The sequence below is a fragment of the Hetaerina americana genome, unplaced genomic scaffold (assembly GCF_022747635.1).
Source record: "Hetaerina americana unplaced genomic scaffold, ioHetAmer1.1.p SCAF_4, whole genome shotgun sequence".
Taxonomy (NCBI): domain Eukaryota; kingdom Metazoa; phylum Arthropoda; class Insecta; order Odonata; family Calopterygidae; genus Hetaerina; species Hetaerina americana.
The window spans coordinates 40,428,764-40,450,750 of record NW_027286985.1 but is presented as its reverse complement, the minus strand read 5'-3'; the positions used below and the strand labels follow the sequence as shown (position 1 = coordinate 40,450,750).

At 38.9% G+C, this 21,987-nt stretch overlaps 1 protein-coding gene across 1 annotated transcript; it reads right to left on the bottom strand.

The window, feature by feature from the left end:
• Positions 1 to 417: 417 nt before the first annotated feature.
• On the bottom strand, positions 418 to 21,542 carry LOC139692169 (putative serine protease K12H4.7). The gene is made up of 10 exons (XM_071590233.1): positions 21,455 to 21,542; positions 19,910 to 20,041; positions 12,896 to 13,050; positions 12,038 to 12,219; positions 9,587 to 9,819; positions 7,754 to 7,889; positions 5,662 to 5,975; positions 2,134 to 2,272; positions 602 to 771; positions 418 to 524 (listed from the first exon to the last, which is right to left on the bottom strand). The coding sequence occupies exons 1-10, from the start codon at positions 21,540 to 21,542 to the stop codon at positions 418 to 420; spliced, it is 1,656 nt and encodes a 551-aa protein (XP_071446334.1).
• Between the last annotated feature and the right edge of the window lie 445 nt (positions 21,543 to 21,987).

Here is a 21,987-nt window from a genome sequence, read left to right as displayed (position 1 = left end):
CGCTAACTTAAATCTTCTAGAAGGACAAACGTTTCAGTGCCCATTTACGAGCAACACCTTTCATTACTAAGAACAAAAACAATTTCTTTATATTGAAATTTCTTTTTATTTCAACGCTCTTCCGCATTTTCATACTTATTTAAATACAAATTAATTAGCAAGATATTTCTTTGGTATATCCTAAAATGCCCAGATTGCTGGATTCAAATCTCTGATAATGACGGAAAAGTTGGCATACAATGATAAATTAAGTCAGTTGTCCGAGTCATACATGGCAAGACTGTATATTTCACTCACACATGTTTTGATGAAAGTCTTAGTGAAATATATACTTTAATTAATTAATTGTTTATCTTCGGTGGTTTTGTGAAGTAATAATACTGATAACATTCTCCAGAGGACGAGCAGTGAACTTATTCAATTAAGCCACTGACTCAATGTCTGCCTTATTTCCTCGTGAGCCGATTTTAGCTGCGGTGGATCACTGGGATATGATGGCATCATATCTGCACAATGAGATGTTCCTACAAAAAAATATTGGTCGTTTTTACGGTTTTCCCGAAAGTAAACACAACGAGTCTCATCACTAGAGTTTACCTACCATTAATGTAGATAGCCGGTGAATCGGGTGACAGTGACTTTGTAACTCCCAATGCATGCCATGGATCAATTGAGCCTTGAACAAATATTATTCTGCTGGCTTGTATCCCAGTGCCTCCATAAAATATATTGGTTCTGTTTATTGCTGAATTCAAAAACTTCCCATCAAACCTGTTGAAAGAAACAAATTTAGATATAAGTCCCGCTATCGCCTATGATGTTACAGCATTTTACAAACAAATACGAGACTTTCCGATGTACCCTCTCCACGTAATATTTTTACCTGATGAATTAACAATTCTCCTCAATTTTTGGGGCCTATGATATAGTTCATTTTTTATCACTCCTCCATACATTTGTATAAAGTGATTGGCTATTTTCGCATAAATTACCCTGAAAATAAAATATCGAAAGGCGATTGGCTGGACTGAAATATAAATAAGGTAAACAAGCATTTTGACCTGTCTCCGACGGAGAGCGGGAAGAGGTAAAGGATTTTTTCACGCATGGCAAAAGTAATAACTTCATTGTCCCTGAGTCAGTAAGACAACCTAATATATAACAGGAAGGTTATTTCCTTCAACAGCATTTAGCAGCTACCAGTAATATTATTTTGAGTGAACGAAAAAAATAACGCAGGAAAGTCTAAAAAAAATTTTTTTAAGGTAACAAGAGCCAACTGCAGCAGGATTATGACTAAATAAGGGTTTTTATAATACTATTTTAAGTACAATGTTTTTACTACTCAAATCGCGATTAAATTATGGCCAAAGCCTTTCCGTGCGCCACGGACGGTATCTCGAGAACTCGAATTCAGAAATTCGTATCAAATATAGTAGATTATTTTTCTGACATAGTACACTCTAATTCACGGCCTTGGTCTCTGTAGTCAGTGCCCAAAGGTCTAGCTACTGAGTTATTATGCCACCCTAGTGCAAATAACACTATTATACATAATTAATTTCCAGAGCAATGACCAGGGTGTTTTGGCCTTTAATACGAATTATTCACAGTTATATCATAATGCTCAATTCGCGTTCCCTTACGCTAAATACAGTTAATAACTTCCCAGATCCCTTTATCACCAATGCAACTAGCGAGATCAAAAGACAAATTTGATTGATACAATTCTCTTCGTTTAAACTACAATCATTATAATTAGAGCCAATGCTGGATCTAAATCTGTAAAATCATAGAAGTACGGATCATGTTTCTTCTTGTTGCAATCTCCACACGCATGAAGGCATAATAGCAAAATATATTCTTGCAGCAATTACTTAGATTTGGGAAGTCTAATGTTGTCAGAGACAATATTTTCTATATATTTCCCACCATAATCTTTAAACATTTCCGGTAATAGGTTCCCATAAAATAGAAATTCCATAATTGCCAGTTTATATTCACAACAACCTTCATCTGAAAGGTGAGCGCAGTATTCCATTATACCATGCGATGTGATGAGATAATATTGCAGTGAAATGAATTCGAAATAATCAAAGTATTTGAAAAATAATAACAGCGAAATAAACTTACATGTCCCCGAATATGTCCATGCACTGCTGAATGAAGAAGTTCAATTGAAAATCTCTGCCAAATGGCTGCGCTGAGGAATTTGATGTCTGGAAAAAACCGAATTCGCTGCAAGTTTGGTACGTCCATTGGCGAACTAAATTTCGAAAAAAATGAATATAATTGTATTAAATCTAAGTAATATTGAATATGTTCTAAATTCAGCAGTGACATAATTGGATTTAATGGGTGCTCGACCACCAAGGTCATTTAGAACCACCCATAGACCGATAGTTATTCAAAGTAAAATACTATATTCATTTAACTATTTAACATAGACAACCATAGCATTAATTGTCAGTGCGTACCTTTTCTCTGTATATCTTTATGATAAAACACTGTACCTAAGCACTTTATTAGCTGAAACATTTCATTCATTCAAATCGTATAATATCTACCATTACACTCTCAATATGATATTTTGGGCGCATTACACAAATTTTCCCTGGTTATGATTGCGGCAATAAAAGACCCACCTTTCGTAAAATCTCCCAGAATTTCAGCATTGGTACCCTATACTTGTATGTGAGCCGACTAAGCAAATGAAATTGTCCAGAGAGAATGAAATTGGCTGGCTCAACAATTCGGAAAAATTTCTTAGATCGGAGAGTTTGGATTGAGTTTTCTGGTGTTATTCTATAAATTAAATATTTTGTCTTCACCATAAAACTGAGCTCAAAAGTGATTATTTACTTGGAAATTTTCATATTTCAAGTCAGAAACTTTTAGGCTTCACTCCAATCTACAAGTCTATACGGTAATTAACCACGATACTAATACTGCTACACAGTAAAAATTCCCGAATAGGCTTTCAAACTCGCTATGACCGAGTGACCGTTAACATACTTAAACTCACTCAGGAAACTCAAAATTTAAACAACCTAAAGCTACTAAATTAGAGCCGTAGGAGCCAACCAATGTTACACTATTCATTGTAGCCGCTGAATCCAGCATGGTGGCACACCTCGGGCAATCCCTCTCAAATTTATATTAACGGGCGGCAAAAAAATCAATATGATTTCGCATTTACTACTCGTACACTGCAGTGTTTGTATGTCCGCAGTTTCCTACAAGCATTCAACCTCACCCCACCCTAACTTAAAATCATGCTTACGGCACCATATATGATTTAAATTTTCCGGTTTCAAGTATGTGAAGACAATACTAGATGAATTACCGGATTATAAACTCAACAAACCTCTTTGGGGCAATAACATTCGGCCATCAAGTAAATTAATTCGTAAAAAATAACAATAGAGGATTTGAGCTTAAACCAACAGCAGCTTTAATAAACTTGTGCGAGTCAAGTTATTTCGTCTATTCACTTTGTTCTTTCTCCTTAATCCTCCGGAGGTGAAGAGATCTTTGCTAAATACAAGGTGTTCATTTTTGAATTCCTGCATACAAGTTCTTAGCCCGATTACAAAGATATTAACGGGAAAAGTTCACACTTCCCCGAGCCTGAGCCGAGAGAAATTGGGTTTCATCCGACCCATAATATTCCGCTAGCGTGCCACATCTTTTAAATTAATTAATGGCTAAAACTAAGAATTAGACTAATATTCCATAAGACAATTTGAATGCATAAACTAATCCTAAATAGTTTATATTTGTGTAAAAATATGAAAATCCCGTTAGACAGACGAACTGTACATTCTTCGCACCCGATAAATTGGCGATGGCTCATAACTTTTGTTTGATCTCATGTACACTATAAGGGTGCCTGAATACGTAAAATACATAAGAAACGTAACCCTCTCTATGCATTATGTCAGCACGTGGAACCATTTCCATTCCAAGAAACTCGAACTTAATTTACAATGTTCATATGCTTTAATCTCTCATATTCATGCAAAGTGTCCTATTTTTATTTTTTTTCTTTGACTGTAGACCCACAGTTGGACCTTCCATTCCGCCTTAATAGTGACTATACTGTTTAATATGCTGGAAGTAATGAACAGTATACTGGAAGATGCCTGTTTTACATTTGGTTTCAATTATGTTCCTATGGAATATATTTCCCCAACTAATAAATAGTCTTCATTCAAGTACATATCCAGCGAGATGTTATGTCACAATGTTGCACAGGGCGCAAACGATATTACTACTGTTGCATGTTTAGTACGTCAGCAAATGAAGAGCGTGGTATTGTGAAAGTAAGCATATTTCAAAACTGTTAAAATAGCAGCTATGCGAGTAGTTAACTATGAGGTACTATGCTGAAGGCTATCTTAAAATCTAGAAAACTTGCGTCCTCTGGAACTTTGCTGGACGACATTTTTCTAGATCTTAAGAAAGCCTTCGACAAAGTACCTCGTAGTATACTACTCGCAAAGCTAGAAGCATGTGGCCTAGATAAAAATATCCGGGGTTATATTAAAGACCTTTTGAATGGTTGAGTCTAAAGAGTAGCCATAGATGGAGTTAGCTCAAATGCAGTAGAAGTTACTTTACGTGTTCCCCAGGAAAGTGTTATCGGACCTCTTTTATTCCTACTTTACTTTAACAACATTGACTCCGTAGTCACCAGTACTTAAGATACGTTTATTTGCCGATGATGCAGTGGTTTTCCGTGATACCCGTGATCCTGAGGCTTTATCAGATAATTTTAATGCTGTACAACGCTGGTGCGACACCTGACGATTAGAATCGAACATAAAAAAGTGCCTAGTGATAAAGATTGGGAAAAAGAGGAATTCCTTCCCGAACGCCTATTGCATTGAGAACACGGAAATGGAATGTGTAGACTCAATTAAATACCTAGGCGTTACCCTCACTCACGATCTCTTCTGGGTGAAACTCATTCGGGGAATATGTGGACAAGCTAACAAAAAATTAGTATCTATAAGAAAAGTACTTGGTAATGTGATGAAAGGATCAAAGAGATCTGTTATCTTTCGCTCTTTAGGCCTCATTTAGAATATGTCTCTAGCATATGGGATTCTCACGAAGTTGGACTGATTCCTGAATTAGATCGTGCAGCGTAGAGGAACTACATTTGTAAAACATTGTCATCATGAACTTAATACTCTATCCTAAATATTAGAGGAGCTAAGCTGGTAATCACTCGGGAAGCGAAGGTTAAATTACAGATTGCAGCGCTTGCTTAAATTGGAAGGTTTCTGTAGCAGTGCTGTTGAAAATGTATTGTTATTTCCATCGTACTACGGTAGGAGAGATCATCTCAATAAAATAGAGTAATTAAGTGTAGAACAGATAGATTTAAGATATCCTTTTTTACGGGATGCTAATAGCATTGCCCGACCGCGGTAGGGTCATGCCCGGGTAAAAATTAGTCTGGTGTGAATTAATACCCTACCACGCCCCTAGCGGTGGCTTGCAGGGTTTATAAATATATAAATAAATAAATAAAATTTAAGAAACTACCTTAGCAGAAAAATTCCAAACGCAATGTCTTTCCTTTCCCCAGTGAATTTCAAATATGAACACCGGTAAACATAACATAAATATTATACTAATAATTGTACTTACCCATAGAATTCTCATCACCAAAGGCAATGTCTTTAATAAGACTGATGTAGTTGTCATAACTGGGATCCAAGCAACTTTCTCCCAGGCTGTTCATGATCACAGAATTAAGCGCAGCATAACGCTGCAGTGAAGTCTTTCCATCATCCGCAGTCATAACCTGGCACGCTGACCTTATGCCAACGGTAATCGCTTTTGGGTGATTTATTCTTCCGTTATAAGGGTTGTACTGGACGACATAAGCCCAATTATCGGCCAGGAGTTCGAAAAAATTTGAGACATCGTTCTTATTGTTAATGTTCAATGGTTCACAGAGCCTGTAAAGGGAATGAAAATGCTTAAAGTAGTACAAATATTTGATCAATTGTTCAAATTACTTATGCCATTTTCTTGGGAATGACAGAGCTTTGTTGTAGCCGTACCATTTTGCATTGCGTTGACCTAAATCTATATTAACATATTGCTCAAATACATTTGCAAAATTCTATAAGAAGCATCTCCATTTAATTAAAAAATTGAAAATTTTCCACAAAATAAAATTTAATACGACCGGTTTCAAAGTAACCACATCATCATCAGATAACCGTGATCACTCCGAGTTCAGTATATATGCTGCAAAGCAAGTAAAGGGATGGTAGTGGAAAACAGTGGAAGAGGGAGGAAAGGTGGAAGGCAGCATGGATAACTATATATGTTAGTGGGGGAGGGGAAGGCGGTGTGGGAGGGGAAGGCGGTGGGGGAGGGGAAGGCGGTGGGGAAGACTAAGTAACTAAGTGTAAAGACCTTCAATTGCCAATTTTTTTAATTAATCATGATATTCCACCATATCATGCCTGAAACTTCTCTTTTTATAATTGTCTCCAGTTTTTTCATATTTTCAAAATTACATTCGATTAAAAAGGCGAGTTTCATGAAAGAATTACAGGTAGCAGCTGACATCTTCTGGGGCAAAAAGGGCTAGTCTGCCTTGGTATTTATCCTGCCACGTACAACCATATAATTGGAACACTCCATAAGGAGATGAGTTACACTATAGTAGTCACAGTTCAAGAAATGCAAAATGCTGGGTGTATGCCAGCTACTTGAATACTTTGATCATCAAACGGAAAATCTACCCCAAAAACACTATTAGAAGTTGCCAAATACCGCACGTTCGACCAAATTAGTCAGCAAATGAGTATATCTTCTCTTTATTTCATTTAGGATAACCGATTTCAAAACTTCTATATTTCATTTACTCATGTTTTGAACGCGACTCTTCATCCATTAATCTACGAAATGATTTTACGAAGTAAACTCCTTTCCCTGAAAATTAGAGTGATGCACTCGTTCACTGAGAACTTCCGATTGTTATATATTAATGCAACCAATGATAACAAATCATTCTTAAGAACCACTAGCTGATCATGACAAGGGTGGCCGCTAAAATATACATGCATTCAAAATTTGAGAACTTATCCTGTTTTTCCAAACGAAACTTTGCAATTTTTCTGTTTTTTTCGAAATTTATTACACAGATGACCTCATCACAAAAAGCATTTTCATGTATAAAATAACCGCTATATTTTACCGATAGCTTCTTATTAATCAATAGAAGCATATAGACACCCCTTTTAAATTGATATTGCAATCAGAACATTTAAGCACATTAAGAATGGGGCATGAGGAAGGGAAAGCAAACACCATGATAGCTGAAACTGTTTCTGGCGTCACTTGGTGGAAATTCTTCATATTGAAATTAAATTTAAAACACTTCGCCTTTCCACATAAACCACTTTTATTACTACCTAGGTTTCGTTATGGTATAACATCATCATGTGATGTCGGTCATGTGATGATGTTATACCATAACGAAACCTAGGTAGTAATAAAAGTGGTTTATGTGGAAAGGCGAAGTGTTTTAAATTTAATTTCACCATGATAGCTAATCATTGCTCATTCACTGGTCAATTCCCAACAATATTTCACGATAATCGTGCAAATTTTTCAGGTAATTTAAGAAGTTTGCCTTGTGGGTGCCACTATAACAATATATCAGCAACCATTTTGCAAAATTAAGTAGCAATAAATTCCCGATTGGTATAAACCACCTTACCTGAACATCTCAGTTATATTTTCTTGGGCTCCTCCCACCTCCAATGCTGATTTGATCTGTTTTGTGGCTGTATCAATTTCCGTTAAGCACTTCTCACTGTATGTGGCGATGGAATTCTGAACTACCTCCATATATTCTGCATCAAAATAAATAGAATTTTCATTTTAAAAATTTTTATTAAAGACATAAACATAACTGTCGGAACACATAAATGTTCCGACAATTGAGAACAGAATGCAATAACATCTCTCCATCAGATAAAGATAAGAAATTAAAACATGACGTTCAATAAAAGCTGATTTCATAATATAAACGTGGGCTTACGGTTTCATTAACATAAGAATGGGCAAATAAAAATTCTGAAACTGCTTGTATCCACAAAAGAAAATGTTTGATGTTTTACTGCTTAATATTGCTAAAACTCCTTTAGCGCGCGAATACCAGGTTTGTATAAAAAGTATCCGTAACAGTTTTTTTCCTGGCGTGTACCTGAAGTGCTTAATTTAGACCGTCGGTTAAGTGCGCGTATGATCCCAGATCATATTGGCATTGATTAGACGACGGTGACACCATTACCACTGAAAATTTGGCGATGCGAAAGGTTTGCGCTTAACTCGTCCCGATGGTCTTGATGGACGAACAAAAGTTGAGCGTCTGCCTGCGAAGACCTTCTCCAACGAGCTGAATAAGACCCCAATTGTTTGGACAACCCCCTTACAGTCCCGACTTGGCACCAGCAAACTATCTCAAAAAGTGAAATTCACCCTCAAAGGACACCACCATGAGACCCTTAGTGCCGTCAAAGAAGCTGGCACGCGTACTCTTAAGGATCTTCCGGAATCCTCCTACCAGGGAGCCTTCGAGTCGTGGATAAGTTGCTGGCAAAATTTCGTCGACACTTAAGGTATGTACTTTGAAGAATGTTGAAGGATTGTAGCAATATCTGAAGTCTCTTTTTTCAAAACTTTTCCCGATACTTTTTATACTAATCATGTTTATTAATTTCCATTTAATTATCCATAAACACTCAATTATTAACCGAGGGACATCCTATACGGTGCTCATGAATTACCTAATTTCATCCATTTAGATTTTGAAGACGTCAGAAGTCTTACATCGCCAAAGGATAAAAAATAAATCAAGTGTTAAATTAATAGATGATAAATAATCCTTCAATTCGAACTAAAAATTACCTTCCTTAGGAATTCTAAGCCTCATGTCACTGTGATTTTTAATTACATGCTTTGGGACCATATGATAGGCATAAAAACCTAAAACTCCTTTTTTTATATTATGATTAAACCACAAAGTAGATTTACTCCAACCATACAGTAAAGTTTTGAAAATTAAGAAGTGATATTTTGGCAGGAAAAAAATAAGCCACTGAAAATTCAAAAGAGAATATATGTTTCCCGAGGTAATGGTAATGTTTGGCTAATGATCATTGTTACTTGCCCAGAACTTACTTCTAAATGGGCAAAGATATTTTCGAAAACTACCCTGGCTTGGTACTTGGAATTTCTACTTCAACACAAACAATTAAAAAACAGGAAAAGGAATTTATTTATTTTTTAAACTAATGCAAAGGCAGAAAAATAAACCATTAAGAACAGCTAATAAGTTGATACATTTCGTTACATTCAGTTCCGTCACCTATTGTAATGACATAAATCATTGAAGCACGCACCTTAAAATTGCACGTAATCAGAAATAAAACGTTTGAAACTGTTGGGAAAACACTGGAATATGATCTGTCTGTCAATGCCTTCCAACATGCACCAAAGAGTGGGTAAGCTATTTCCTCACCGAAAGATTTCACAATTCTCTACTTGCCTTTAAAATCTGCCTTAGCCAATAGCGGTCCGCTGCTTGACACGGCACCATACACTAAGTGAGGGTATTTTAATCTCGCCCAAGCAGCCAAAGATCCAGGATAAGATCCACCAAACACAATCCATTTGTTTCCATCCATGTTGTAGGCAAGACTTTTTGATTCTATGAAGTATGCCAAGTCAGACAGAGCCTGCTCACTGCTTAAATAAGCTATGTTTTCCACAGTCATATTTCTGAAATGAAACATTATTTCAAACCTGAGTAATAGAAAAGGCAACACTGCGTTCATACGTTATAATCACTTTGTTTAATTCAAAATTAACATTATTAAAAAATCCCGGTTTAAATTATTATTATATTTTATGTTTCCAATGGTAATGAAGGAGAACACATTATTATAAGCAACCACAATAAAACGAATATCAAGTCATTATTTCATGCATATCGTTAGAGAAATACAGTTACTTGAGTACAGCTCTCACACTCTTTCCGAAACACTTCCGTAAGTCCAATTAGAACACGTCCGGTGTTGATTCACATATTCACGCAACTTGGTAACACCCGTCCGTGACTCAACTCCAAGTTGGCTATCCAAGTTGATAGTCATTAATACTTCCTATTTCTGAAATATTTTCCTTAACAGTGCATCAGAAACATCAATGGTGCTAAGTAACACAATACTGTTTCAATTACCAGAATCCAACGAATGCTGGCTCATAGTATTTTTGGAGTATTGAATACCACAAATCATTTCATATCAGCGAGTAAATCATTATATCAAATTTGAAAAAACCTGACAGCATTAATACAATTACCACCAAAGCACTATTAAAAGATAAAGGTACAACTGCATCACGTACGTCTTTAAATAGAAAAGCATTCTTAAGGAAATGGATAGGATTTAGCATAGCCTCCCATTCTCTGCCGCATATACGTATACCTTTAAGGTATTCGTATCAGGATGCTGCGCGGCACGTGAAAAATATGAGTGATGGCTAAAAAGGCACATGTCAACACTATGAGAGTCATTGTTATTAATGTGTTAACAGCAGTTTCCAATTCCATAATAGGTCCATTTATTTCGTTATACGTAATACAATGTTTATCCTGATATGTAGCTTTGAATTGGATATAATTGATGGTTTCCGGCGTAACTTTATGGAATCGATTCATATTGGAAATGAAAAATAGTAAAATTTGTGATTCCACTGGAAATGTATTACGAGACGACCGGGGTTTCGACGTTCAACGTCATCTTTAGACCTGAAAATGACGTTGAACGCCGAAACCCGGGTCGTCTCGTAATAAATTTTCAGTGGAATCACAAAGTTACTATTTTTCATTTTCAATTTTAAATGGACAACAATTGAGAAATTTTACGCATAAATTGCCTGAATACCACGAACATCCGACTCGATGAAACAAAATTCAAATATTCAGACAAATGTTTCAGGGAGAATTAAAACGTTCAGCTTTTACGGCGTAAAGTTTTCCGCGATGGTATATAAATTACGTAAATTAAAATAGAAATAAAAAAATGAGGACAAAACGGAAATTAAAGCATTCCTTCTTTCTGTTTGTCACTTCTAATTCCATAAATTAATGTTCCCGTATGTTTAGTTAGATATCTATACCAATACCAAATTCCATCTCAATCGATAAGATCTTTTTGAAGTTAAAACGTAACATGCAGACTGAATTCAGTCTATATATGCAAGTATAAAATCCAGCTACAACGACTGATGCATCACCTATGCCATATGGGTGATACAAGATTGCAAGCTGATTGCTTCACAAAGTAAGTCGTACGCTTCCCAATTTGTCACGCTCTTCGTCATGTCCAGCTTTGCGGAATATTCTCATCGATAACAATATTTACCCGATTAGCGCAATCACGATTTTCAAGTAATATCTCACGTTAGATCATAAGAAACAAGGAAAGTGAAAGGTGGCACCAACATGACATGAGTAAACTTAAGCATGTTCGAATTTCGATCGCTAGTTATTAGATTTCGTAATTTTTTTAAAGATTTTTTGATTTTTCCACATGTCGATATCACAGTGTCATTTTCAAGGTACGATAGTTTTTTTCACTTAATTAAAAAACCTAATTGTACCGTTACAATGACGCTGAGGTCAAAATCGATCCGAAAAATAAAATTTTCGTGGAATTACAAATTGTCTAATTACTAGCAATAGGTGTCACGCTAAACCACAAAGATAATTTCGAGAAAATTATTCATATCGACTTTAAATTTCCCTCATTTCTTTCCGATTCCCCTAACTCCCCAAAATCTAGCCAAACTAGGAAATTATTTTCGATAGGTGGTATATAATCTGTATATTTAACATTTCAACTCAATTAACGTAGCCAGATGTCCGCTTTTATCAGCTGAAATAAAGAAACAACCAATTACAATCGATATGGTCATCGAATAGACGTTCACTTACGGAGTGGGATGACTTTTTCCGTAAAACCTGTGCTCCAATTGAAAGCATATGGCGCCATGTATTTTAGCAAGTTCTATCCATTGACCGTACAGCATCCATCCAAGGCCAATAGGTCCTTCCCCACCAATCATTAAAAACGCTGGTCCCCCAGGTCTATAGAAAGTGCTGTTGGTATAATAACGCTGTGAAATAATGAAATTATATCTTAATTTTCTTCCAAAAATGATCAATTAATATACGCCACAAGAAAAATCCCAAAATAAAGTAACACTCCCAGCGGATTTGGCGAGACAATATACGGTAGAACGAACTGGCCGAAACACTGATATCACTCTCGCATACACTTGAAATCAACCATTTTGCTAACGAAATCAGGAAAAAAATTGAAATCATTTTAAGGAGCACGCGTTTTCATTGAAATCAATAGCACAGCTGCAATCGCAACTGTGGATATAAACATAACCAATGAAATGATAATTTAATGAAAAACTGAGCTGATTAAGAGCAGATATTGCAAATGGCAATTTTTTGCATAAGTATTTCTTGAGTAGATCAATTAGGCATTTCAATTATTAAAAAATTCTCTTATAATAAAGTCGAATTTTTCTCAACAGCTCTTGATGGAGCATAAAGGCAACTGGTTTCCTCATAATTCTTATATTTATTCTGAAATTTATCATTTAAATACTGAGTAAATCACGCGCATCGTATTGATAAGTTAGAATTTAATACCAAAGATTAGTGGTTAATTGATAACTCAGGAGTATCTTCAAGTATCCTCTGATCACATTGAAAAAAACTAAATTACTCATTAAAAACTATCAAATATAAATTACAAAACTTGATTGAAGTATTTACCTGATTCCAAGTACGTCCATCAGTAGGTTTGAAATGATCAAGTTTTTGAGAGAACCATTCCTCAGGAGGATACTTCACATTTGGGGGTTCACCGGGTCCGCGGAGTAATTTGTTATTATGCTTACCGCGGAAAAGAAATCTCAACCCCTCTGCCCCTGAGAGAAAACACATAAATAGAAGACAAAGCCCAAAATATCTGGCCTTAAACGTAAACTGCCCCATTTTTCGCAAATGAGAAGCGCAAGAGCTCGACTGAGGATCAAACCACACTGTGAAATAGACGTTGGAGTCAAGCCAAGTGATGTTGGAGTGAGCAGTGGACACAGACTGAACCGAACTTAAAAAGCTGAGATCGGATGACAATAGTTCAGCACCGGCGTAAAAATCGAGATAAGTCAACACACAATCTCAGCGATGAATAATATAGATCGAAATGGCCTACTGTCTGAGCATCGATTTCACAAGAGATAACACTGCTATCAAAACGTTACCCAAGAGCCACTTCGTCCCAATGAAAATTCAAAATTACTTTCAAGGTTGCCTTCTATGATTTGGTAACTGCACTTGAAGTAAACCGATAAAAGGAGCTGTTATTCCCCAATGACTCAGGAAGCACACCCGTTAAACTATATTCGTTCGCTGATACTGATATTTAAGGCGGTCATTAGGTTAAGAACAAAATTTGTCCTTCATATGAGACCCTGAAATCCGTGCGAGGTGGCTCTTGGTTTCTTATACTGTTCCGACACAAGTAATTTAGCACAACATAGAATGCAGGTGTTTGGCAAACATCATACATGTTGGCTTGCATTCGGCATTATTATGCTTTTCCTTACTGGATCGCGGGCTGTTGGTATTCTAATTGCAAGTCCTCGAATAGTAGTACACAGACATGGACAAAATTTCATTGAACTCGGTATATATGGATGCATATTATATCCAACTGCAAATTAGACATGCTAGTAGCTCTTTTATGGAGAAGTTGATGACGGTTGAAATGTCATTCTTTGTGGTCGTCAATTTGCAGGCACCGATGAACTCCTGTAGAAGTTAGCGGATTAACTGGTATGGTCGCTCGCAGGTAGATGGCTCATAAAATAATTCGAATGCAATCCTTCGTACGATAGATAATATTTTCTAATAACATCTAAGTGTTATTATGAATGGAAAAGCTAATATGTTTTCGTTTATCTACTACGAATTAGGTAGTGTTATCATCAGTATGAATGTCATTATCTCCTGTTCTCATCAACATTACGTTCTCAAGGTAAGGAATAATTTTGCAAAAATTGATAATTTTTTTACCTTTCATTTTCAATAAATTTCTACTAGAGTTTTGCAAATATGCAACCATATCAAATCCTGAAAAAATTACCACATGTGAAATTCTCATATGTATTTTGAAAAAATTCTGGAAGACAGTATTAAGGCATAGGTTGGAGTATAATTAACGATGAAAGACCAATCTCTCTCATAAAGAATAGAGCACCCACTTTGGTGGAGTCGCCAAATAAAATACCATGGATGTTACCTAGCACAATTTGTGTCCTGCGATTTTCTATGGATTTCAGGGTCTAACAGGATTTGTTTTATGATTGAAGGGCGAGCCTCAATCATCACACCCCTGTCGTTCCCTGGTCGCCATAATGAGAAAGGAGATTGTTCTCAGACTCCCTAATCAAAGCCGTGTGACGGCAACTTATTTCCTTCCCTTATTCTTGTTAGACGATATGAAGTGTGAAAATACAGCCAAAACCACGTTCAAGTGATTTCTTTTCTACGAGGTCTCAAACGCGTTCAATAAGATACATGTATTATTGACAGTTACGCATAGACCTTGTGGGAGAGCTTACGTCACTTGTAAAATATTAAGTTACTTAAAGAGTTTTCTTTGCTGCACTACACTTTCAACTTTTTCATTCCCAGCTATACCTGCACGTCTACGGACCCAGATATCTCCACTCCCCTCAAATTTTGATCCCAAATTTGACGTCCTGAATGGGTACGATGCGCCAGCGTGTAGCAGGCAATAGCATTCAAGGCACTCTTTTGCTAAGAGCATATGGGATCGGCCTTATCACCAACCTTGATACTCTCTGTAGCTATTTTTACTGTACACAGCTACACTGTGTTAATACTAACCCATTGGCGAATTCTGACCAGGGAGGTTAGATGGGAAAGATTTATAGCAACAGGCATTTGTCTTAGAACCATCAGTGTAATTAATTGCTATACTACGGTTAAGTATTCAATTAATCCCTTCACGGTTTGAGGAAACATTATTTATTATAGTCAGTCTATTTATTCGTTTCTTTAGTGCTTCTTTTACCGCTGTATCTGCCATCTCATTTCCTCCTATTTCAGCTTGAAACGAATTTCAACAACTGAAATGTGCAGTCCGGATGTAGGATTTTCAATGGCAATTGCATAGTTACATAGGCCAGTTAATTAGGGATTAGGAATTCCGACACTGTCACCTCCAGAAGATTGCGACGGAAAGTATTTTGGATGCATCAATTCCTGTCGAAGTATTCCAAGAATCTGCGTCTGCGGACTTCTTACCTTCAATGCGAAAACGGCTCATTAGATTAAGGCATGCATGCATGTATCTCACCGCAGTCGAGTTCGGCTGCCTCAGAATGCTGTTATATTTCGGAAGACGTCATCGTACATGGCGTTTCTAAATGTAACCGCAAGTAGCTGGCCAAATACCTCGCACACTTCCGGGGTAGATACCACCATCTGGATGTCAACCGTTATTCCTGAAACATATTGAATCGTAGAGAATCTGAAATACTTCTAACCTTTTCCCATACATATCCAATTGCTATTCTATGGTTCATCATTTGGGCGGTTTTGATGAGAAAAATTATCCATATTGTCTGTAGTAGTATGAAGGTTATATTTTAGGGTAAGGCTGTAGTCATTTGGCACCACTCTTTACCTCTCATTAAACTATTATTATGTAGGAAGATTTGCAAAAAAAAACAAAAATATCAAAATATAATTATGCAGTGTTATACGAAAGGGATTTCTTCAAACATATTATGTCATATTGACTCTATAAGACAAGAACATGCTGTTTCCCCTAACGCCGAGACTCTTTCGCGAATCCATACCGCTTCCACATTCCAACCGATTTTTCCGTTCCGATTATTCCGGGTCACAACGTACTAATAACCGGCAGAGCTAATGTTGCCACGTGAAGAGAACAGTATATGGTTTTGCATATTTTATTTACATGATTGGTTCACGTCAGAGTTTCGTTAAAAATAATTAGCCGTAAGTCTATATTTTAACAGGATTTGCAGTATTTAAGTGACCTCGGGGGTACCTCAGGGAAGTGTAATCAAGCCATTGCTTTTCTTGGTTTTTGTTGACGATTTCACCGCGAGGTGAAAAGTACGAGGGTAGGCTGAAAACTAATGCACACATATTTGTGGACCACAGACAAAATGATCTTCAGAAGCACTCCTGGTGGCATGTGGAAGGAGCATTCCCCCTCAACATGCATGCGCAGGTTTTAGGTCGTAAGATTCATCCAGTGAATTTTGAGAAGCGGAAATATGGAGACGTGTTCTAGTGCTATGTCAACGCGAGTTAAACAGCGTGCTGTTATCGAATTTTTAACTGCTGAAAAAGGGATTCCTACTGAGATTCATTGTCGTTTAAAGGGTGTTTATGATGACTATGCTGTTGATAGGACGACTGTAAATCGATGGGTAGTAAAATTTCGTGGTTGCGAGCCTGGAAAAGCCATAACAGTTGATAAAACACGCAGCGGGCGTCCGAACACTGCAAGAGACGATAAAAATCGCAAACTCGTCGAAGATTTCATACAAAATGCCCGGCGAATCACTCAAAAGTGTGTCGCAAACCATATTGGAATATCAAAGGAAGAGGTTTCTCGTGTTAAAGGCAGCCTGGCGCTAGTAAACTTGTAACATGACAACGCTCGTCCACACACCTCGCGAGCAACTGGAGAGACTCCGCGAAACAACGATGCGGTAGTAGCATTTCGCGTTCCTACTTTTCAAATTCTAGCTTGCACGTTATTCGATAAATTATGGAACTAACAATTATGTGCTCTAAAATTTTGCAACATACATAGAAGGGAGAGAAATGATCAGTAATTACTGGGGTCCTATCCATGTCACCAGTTTTAAAAATAGGCGTTATTTGCGCGGTTTTCCAATTTTTAGGGGCCTTGTACTCTAAGGGATTTGTTAGATATAAAATCGAGGTAAGGGAAAATGTTAGAAGCTGTTTTATAACCCTAGCTGGTATATTTTCGGGACCCGGGGATTCATTGGGTTTAATCCCTTAGAGCAATTCGATCATTCCTTGTTGGTCCGCTGTTATTTTTTCCATGGGTTGAGTAAGTTTTTTTTCTTAGAGATATGCGGTGGCAACATCGTTCGTAAAAACACTTCGGAAGAGTGTATTTAGAATGTTAGCTTTACTCTCACCGTCAGTATGAATTATATTGCTACAATCCCTTGAGCAAGCCTCGGTTTGTTAACGCCCTTTAACTTCCCTAACATATGACCAGAAAGCTTTCGGGCCATTGTCCAAATACTAGCAAAGTACTTTACGTCTTAAGTCTTCTGAGGCGCTACGTAATTGTGCTTTGATTTCAATTGTAGAGGATCTATACTTGTCCCAAAAATGTTTATTCTCCGAGGATGATGTGTTCACGCCTACTTTCTTTACCCTAGAATGTAACATTCTCTCCTTTCGAAGGGCTTTTCTAACGACTTTATTGTACCACCTTGGGTTGCGATTTGCTTAACGGATTTCATAAGGATGACATCTGTGATGCCTTTTTGCATATTATTGACAAATTGTGCCCAAATTACTTCAACGGTGGCATGACTTCAGCGTGTTTTGAACTCGTGTAGTGAAGAGTTAAATCGACGGGCAAAACTTTCTAAGTCTGTTTAATGGTAATTATACATTTTTATTTTTGGTTCAACAACCCTTTTTATTTTTACGTCCAAGCTGCATCAACTGATGGACTTACGGTCACTCATGCCCTCGTCAGTTGATACACGTTCAGGTATGTTTCATACGAAACATACCTGAACGTATTATTTTGTTTTTTTACTATATATTCGAACGGTTTTTTAAGAAATAGGTCCAATATATTCTTTCCACGGGAGGGCATGCGTACTGCTTGATGGAGGGATTAATTAAAAATAGCAATTTTCCACAAAAATAAAATTTAATGCGACCGGTTTCAATGTTACTACATCATCATCAGGTGATAGTTAAACCTCAGAGTCCAGTATATATATGATTAAAGGCAAGTAAGGGGAGGGTGGAGGGGAAGAGGGGGGAAGGTGGAAGGCAGAATGGGTGACTATGTGAGTGGGGTGGGGGGAAGAGGGTTGGGGAAGACAAGGTGCAAAGACCCTAGGAGTCCGGAGAGCGCGTCGTGGCCGAATGGAGGGGGGTGTCTCGTTGAGGGTGTCCCACGGTGCGCCGCAAAGCTCTTCGGGCCGCGGGGGAAGAGGACGGGATCGGGGGTTTTTCCCTATGGTCGTGGTCTGGGAACAAGGTATCAATACACAAATAAGCACTGAGTTGAAGGGTAAAGATTGGGATCACTGTATAGTTTTAAGGGGGCGCCCTAGCGAGGTTTTAGGGAAAGGGTGTAGGAGGGCCCTCCTACACCCTTTCCCTAAAACCTCGCTAGGGCGCCCCCTTAAAACTATACAGTGATCCCAATCTTTACCCTTCAACTCAGTGCTTATTTGTGTATTGATACCTTGTTCCCAGACCACGACCATAGGGAAAAACCCCCGATCCCGTCCTCTTCCCCCGCGGCCCGAAGAGCTTTGCGGCGCACCGTGGGACACCCTCAACGAGACACCCCCCTCCATTCGGCCACGACGCGCTCTCCGGACTCCTAGGGTCTTTGCACCTTGTCTTCCCCAACCCTCTTCCCCCCACCCCACTTACATAGTCACCCATTCTGCCTTCCACCTTCCCCCCTCTTCCCCTCCACCCTCCCCTTACTTGCCTTTAATCATATATATACTGGACTCTGAGGTTTAACTATCACCTGATGATGATGTAGTAACATTGAAACCGGTCGCATTAAATTTTATTTTTGTGGAAAATTGCTATTTTTAATTAATCATGATATTCCACCATATCACGCCTGAAACGTCTCTTTTTATTTGATGGAGGGAGTTTCTTTGAACCAATTTTTATAGGACTTGCAAGATTCGCGATCGCGGGTCCGAGATTTAACGCTATTCGCAATCGATACCAGAGAGATTAAAGTCGCCACCAATTATGTTCATGCTGTTATTATTTTTATGTGTAAAGAGTAGGTCTCACCTTCCTTGACACTATCAAGTATCGCTTGCATGCGGCAAAACTGTTATCTCCCCGCCCGCTCCGAACGATATCTTTTGGGTTATGGAAAGGTTTTTTCCTCCATTCCAATATAAATATTCATCTCCCTGTCTCCCCACCCAGCACGCAGTCGCACATTCGGGACGCCGCTCTACCGAATCGGAACGGTCGCCAGGCCTAGCTCGTGGGACATAGCGCTTCAAGTGTAGTTGTCTATTTATGGGTGGATCTTCGATGCAAGGGCCCACCTAAACCCCGACATCTCCGATCTACCTATGCAGACCGCCACAACCATGGCACGCGCCTCCGGAACGAAAACGCGACAGCAGCCAGTTGGCCGGGAATGGCTTGCTCCCCACTTCCCCTATACACGAAATTCAGGGATAAAGAGGGGTATTGCTTCCCGGTCCACACAGGGCATCCGAAACTCTGTTGCAAATCAGAGAGATGACCCTTCAAGATTCCATTTTCTCCCTTGCGGGTCTCCAGGTACGGCAAACACCTGGGCGGATCGCAAGCCAAATGGTATAGTCTGGACACAGTCAGTGGATCCACAGCACTGTCCGGACGCATCCCTTGCTCGCTGGGGTTTGTTTTCGGGGTTTTCTCCCCACCATTTTAGTCACCTCTTTCGACAAGCAGGCATACTGCAGGAGTAGTCTATATCCCCCAACCCGCAGTGGTATAGGGTATTCAGGACTTCCACCAATGAAGACTCGGGAACTGTCCAGACACAAGCATTGTGAATTTGGTCCACACCTGAAGAGATGTCGTAGGCATCTGAAATTGCAGACTTCAATTCCCAAAAGGAAAAGAACATGTTATGGCCGGTCTTTGTTCGTGGATGCACCCTGAAGTTCGGACATATCCTCTCGCTTATCTCTTACGCATTTAAAATGTGGTGCTATAATTATGATTTCAACTGGTGTCAGCAAACACCTGAGCAAGTATCTTGCTCATTTCTACATATGAAATCACCACCCTGCCACCTACAAGTAGGTGCGAGATTCCATACGAGACAATTCTTATCCAGACCATGTCCTTATAACCCCCAGCGTTACCCCTCTTGCAGGTGACATAACCGTCAATTACTGCATCCCCTCTGCCCATCTCCCTTTCTCTTTTCGGCTACAGAATATTCGCCATGCCACAATAGGGAAATTTACAGTTACAGATCTTAAGAAAGCAGACTGGAAGCAATTCAATGTATCCATCGCCTCTGCAACCAAAGGGATATGTGGTCCATCGGCTCTGGGCAAGGTAGCCGAAACCATTGCCAGGCTGAACACCACATTCTGTTCCGCAACCGCTGGAATCCCCACCAATATCATCGATTCCTCCTGCCCTACCTGAGGACGTTTTACACCCAAATAAATCAAAACACTTCCTTTGTAGGCAATGGTTTTGCATGGGGGACCAGGACCAGAAGACAGAATGGAACCGCTCCAACACTATCATCCATAGAAGGGTGATAGCTTTCAGGGAGAAATCCTGAGCAACCCCATACTCTATGCTTGAGAGAGAAGGAGGGGGCATTTTTGAAGAGGTTCTATGTCCTCTCAGGACAACCTAAAACTTCCTCTCATTCTCCGTTAGATCCACAGAGGAACCAGACCACAGGCACCAGAGAGACTGTGGAGGTCTTCCCACCACATCCTTGCTGACATCTACCACCCTAAGGAGGACCCAGCTTTTGATGAGTGAAATGTAGCTGCCTGCACACTCTAACTCCTCCCTTTACAGGAACCAACCAATCAAATCCCCCATTGATGACACTGATCTACCTACTTCTTCCGAGGATATGGCATATTGTTATGGAAGAACTCCTAACCAGGCAAAGATGGCATCACGGCAAAGTTCCTGTCCATAGTGCCAGCAACATACCCTTTACTCACAATATTCAACTTTCTCCTCTCCCTAGGATACTACGCCACCTGGAAGACCATGACTACTGTCATGCTTCCCAAACCTGGGAAGGACAAGTTCAAAGTCAGTAACTACCTACCTACCTATCTCACTAACCAGTGTCTTCAGGAAATGGTTCAAGAGGACCATTACCCAAACTTTTTACTTTTCTTTTTGCTGGCAATGGGGTTCTGCAACCCATCAATTTTGCTTCCTTCTGTACATATGCACTGCGGACACACGTCGCTGACCAACAATGCAGCAGAGACCATCAACAATAGGCACTACGTGCCTGCTGTTCCTTGATGTTGGCTGTGCCTTTGACAGGCTGTGGTAAGCTGGGCTGATTGGGAAACTCCCTCAACCCAGGAGTCATCCCCACTCTATAAGAATAATTTTCTCCTTTCTCTTTGGCAGAACTGCCAAGGTTAAATCGGTGAGCGCTTCTCTCTTTTTCCTCCCCGAGCAGGCATTCCCCAAGGAGCTTCTCTCTCCCTTCTCCTCCTCAAACTGCATTGTTAGGACATACCAACCAGCAAAAATTCCAGCACATGAGTAACTCTCGCTCAATATGCTGACGACACTACGATATGGATTTCAGTTCAACATGAGGAGATGGCCATTAAAACATCAATGACTGACAACTGACACTTAGCAGGGGCGGTACACCAAAGGTAGCACCTGCATCCTTATCCCCTTAAACCTTCATTCAAAGTGTTCACTAGCTCAAAACAATTGACTGGCTGGTTTAACTCCCCCATTCTCCACTTATGGGGCCTTCTCCACCCCTATGCCACCGTTTACCTTGGGGAAAAAATGAC

Excerpts from the sequence above, each read along its gene's own strand:
- LOC139692169 (XM_071590233.1), bottom strand. The coding sequence starts at position 21,542 with ATGACTCCTGGGTTGAGGGAGTTTCCCAATCAGCCCAGCTTACCACAG. Across the intron at positions 13,051-19,909 it reads GGATATAGACTACTCCTGCA|GGGCAGAGGGGTTGAGATTT; the intron begins GTATGCCTGCTT and ends GTTTTCTCTCAG. Across the intron at positions 9,820-12,037 it reads GGAAAAAGTCATCCCACTCC|AAATATGACTGTGGAAAACA; the intron begins GTAAGTGAACGT and ends GTTTCATTTCAG.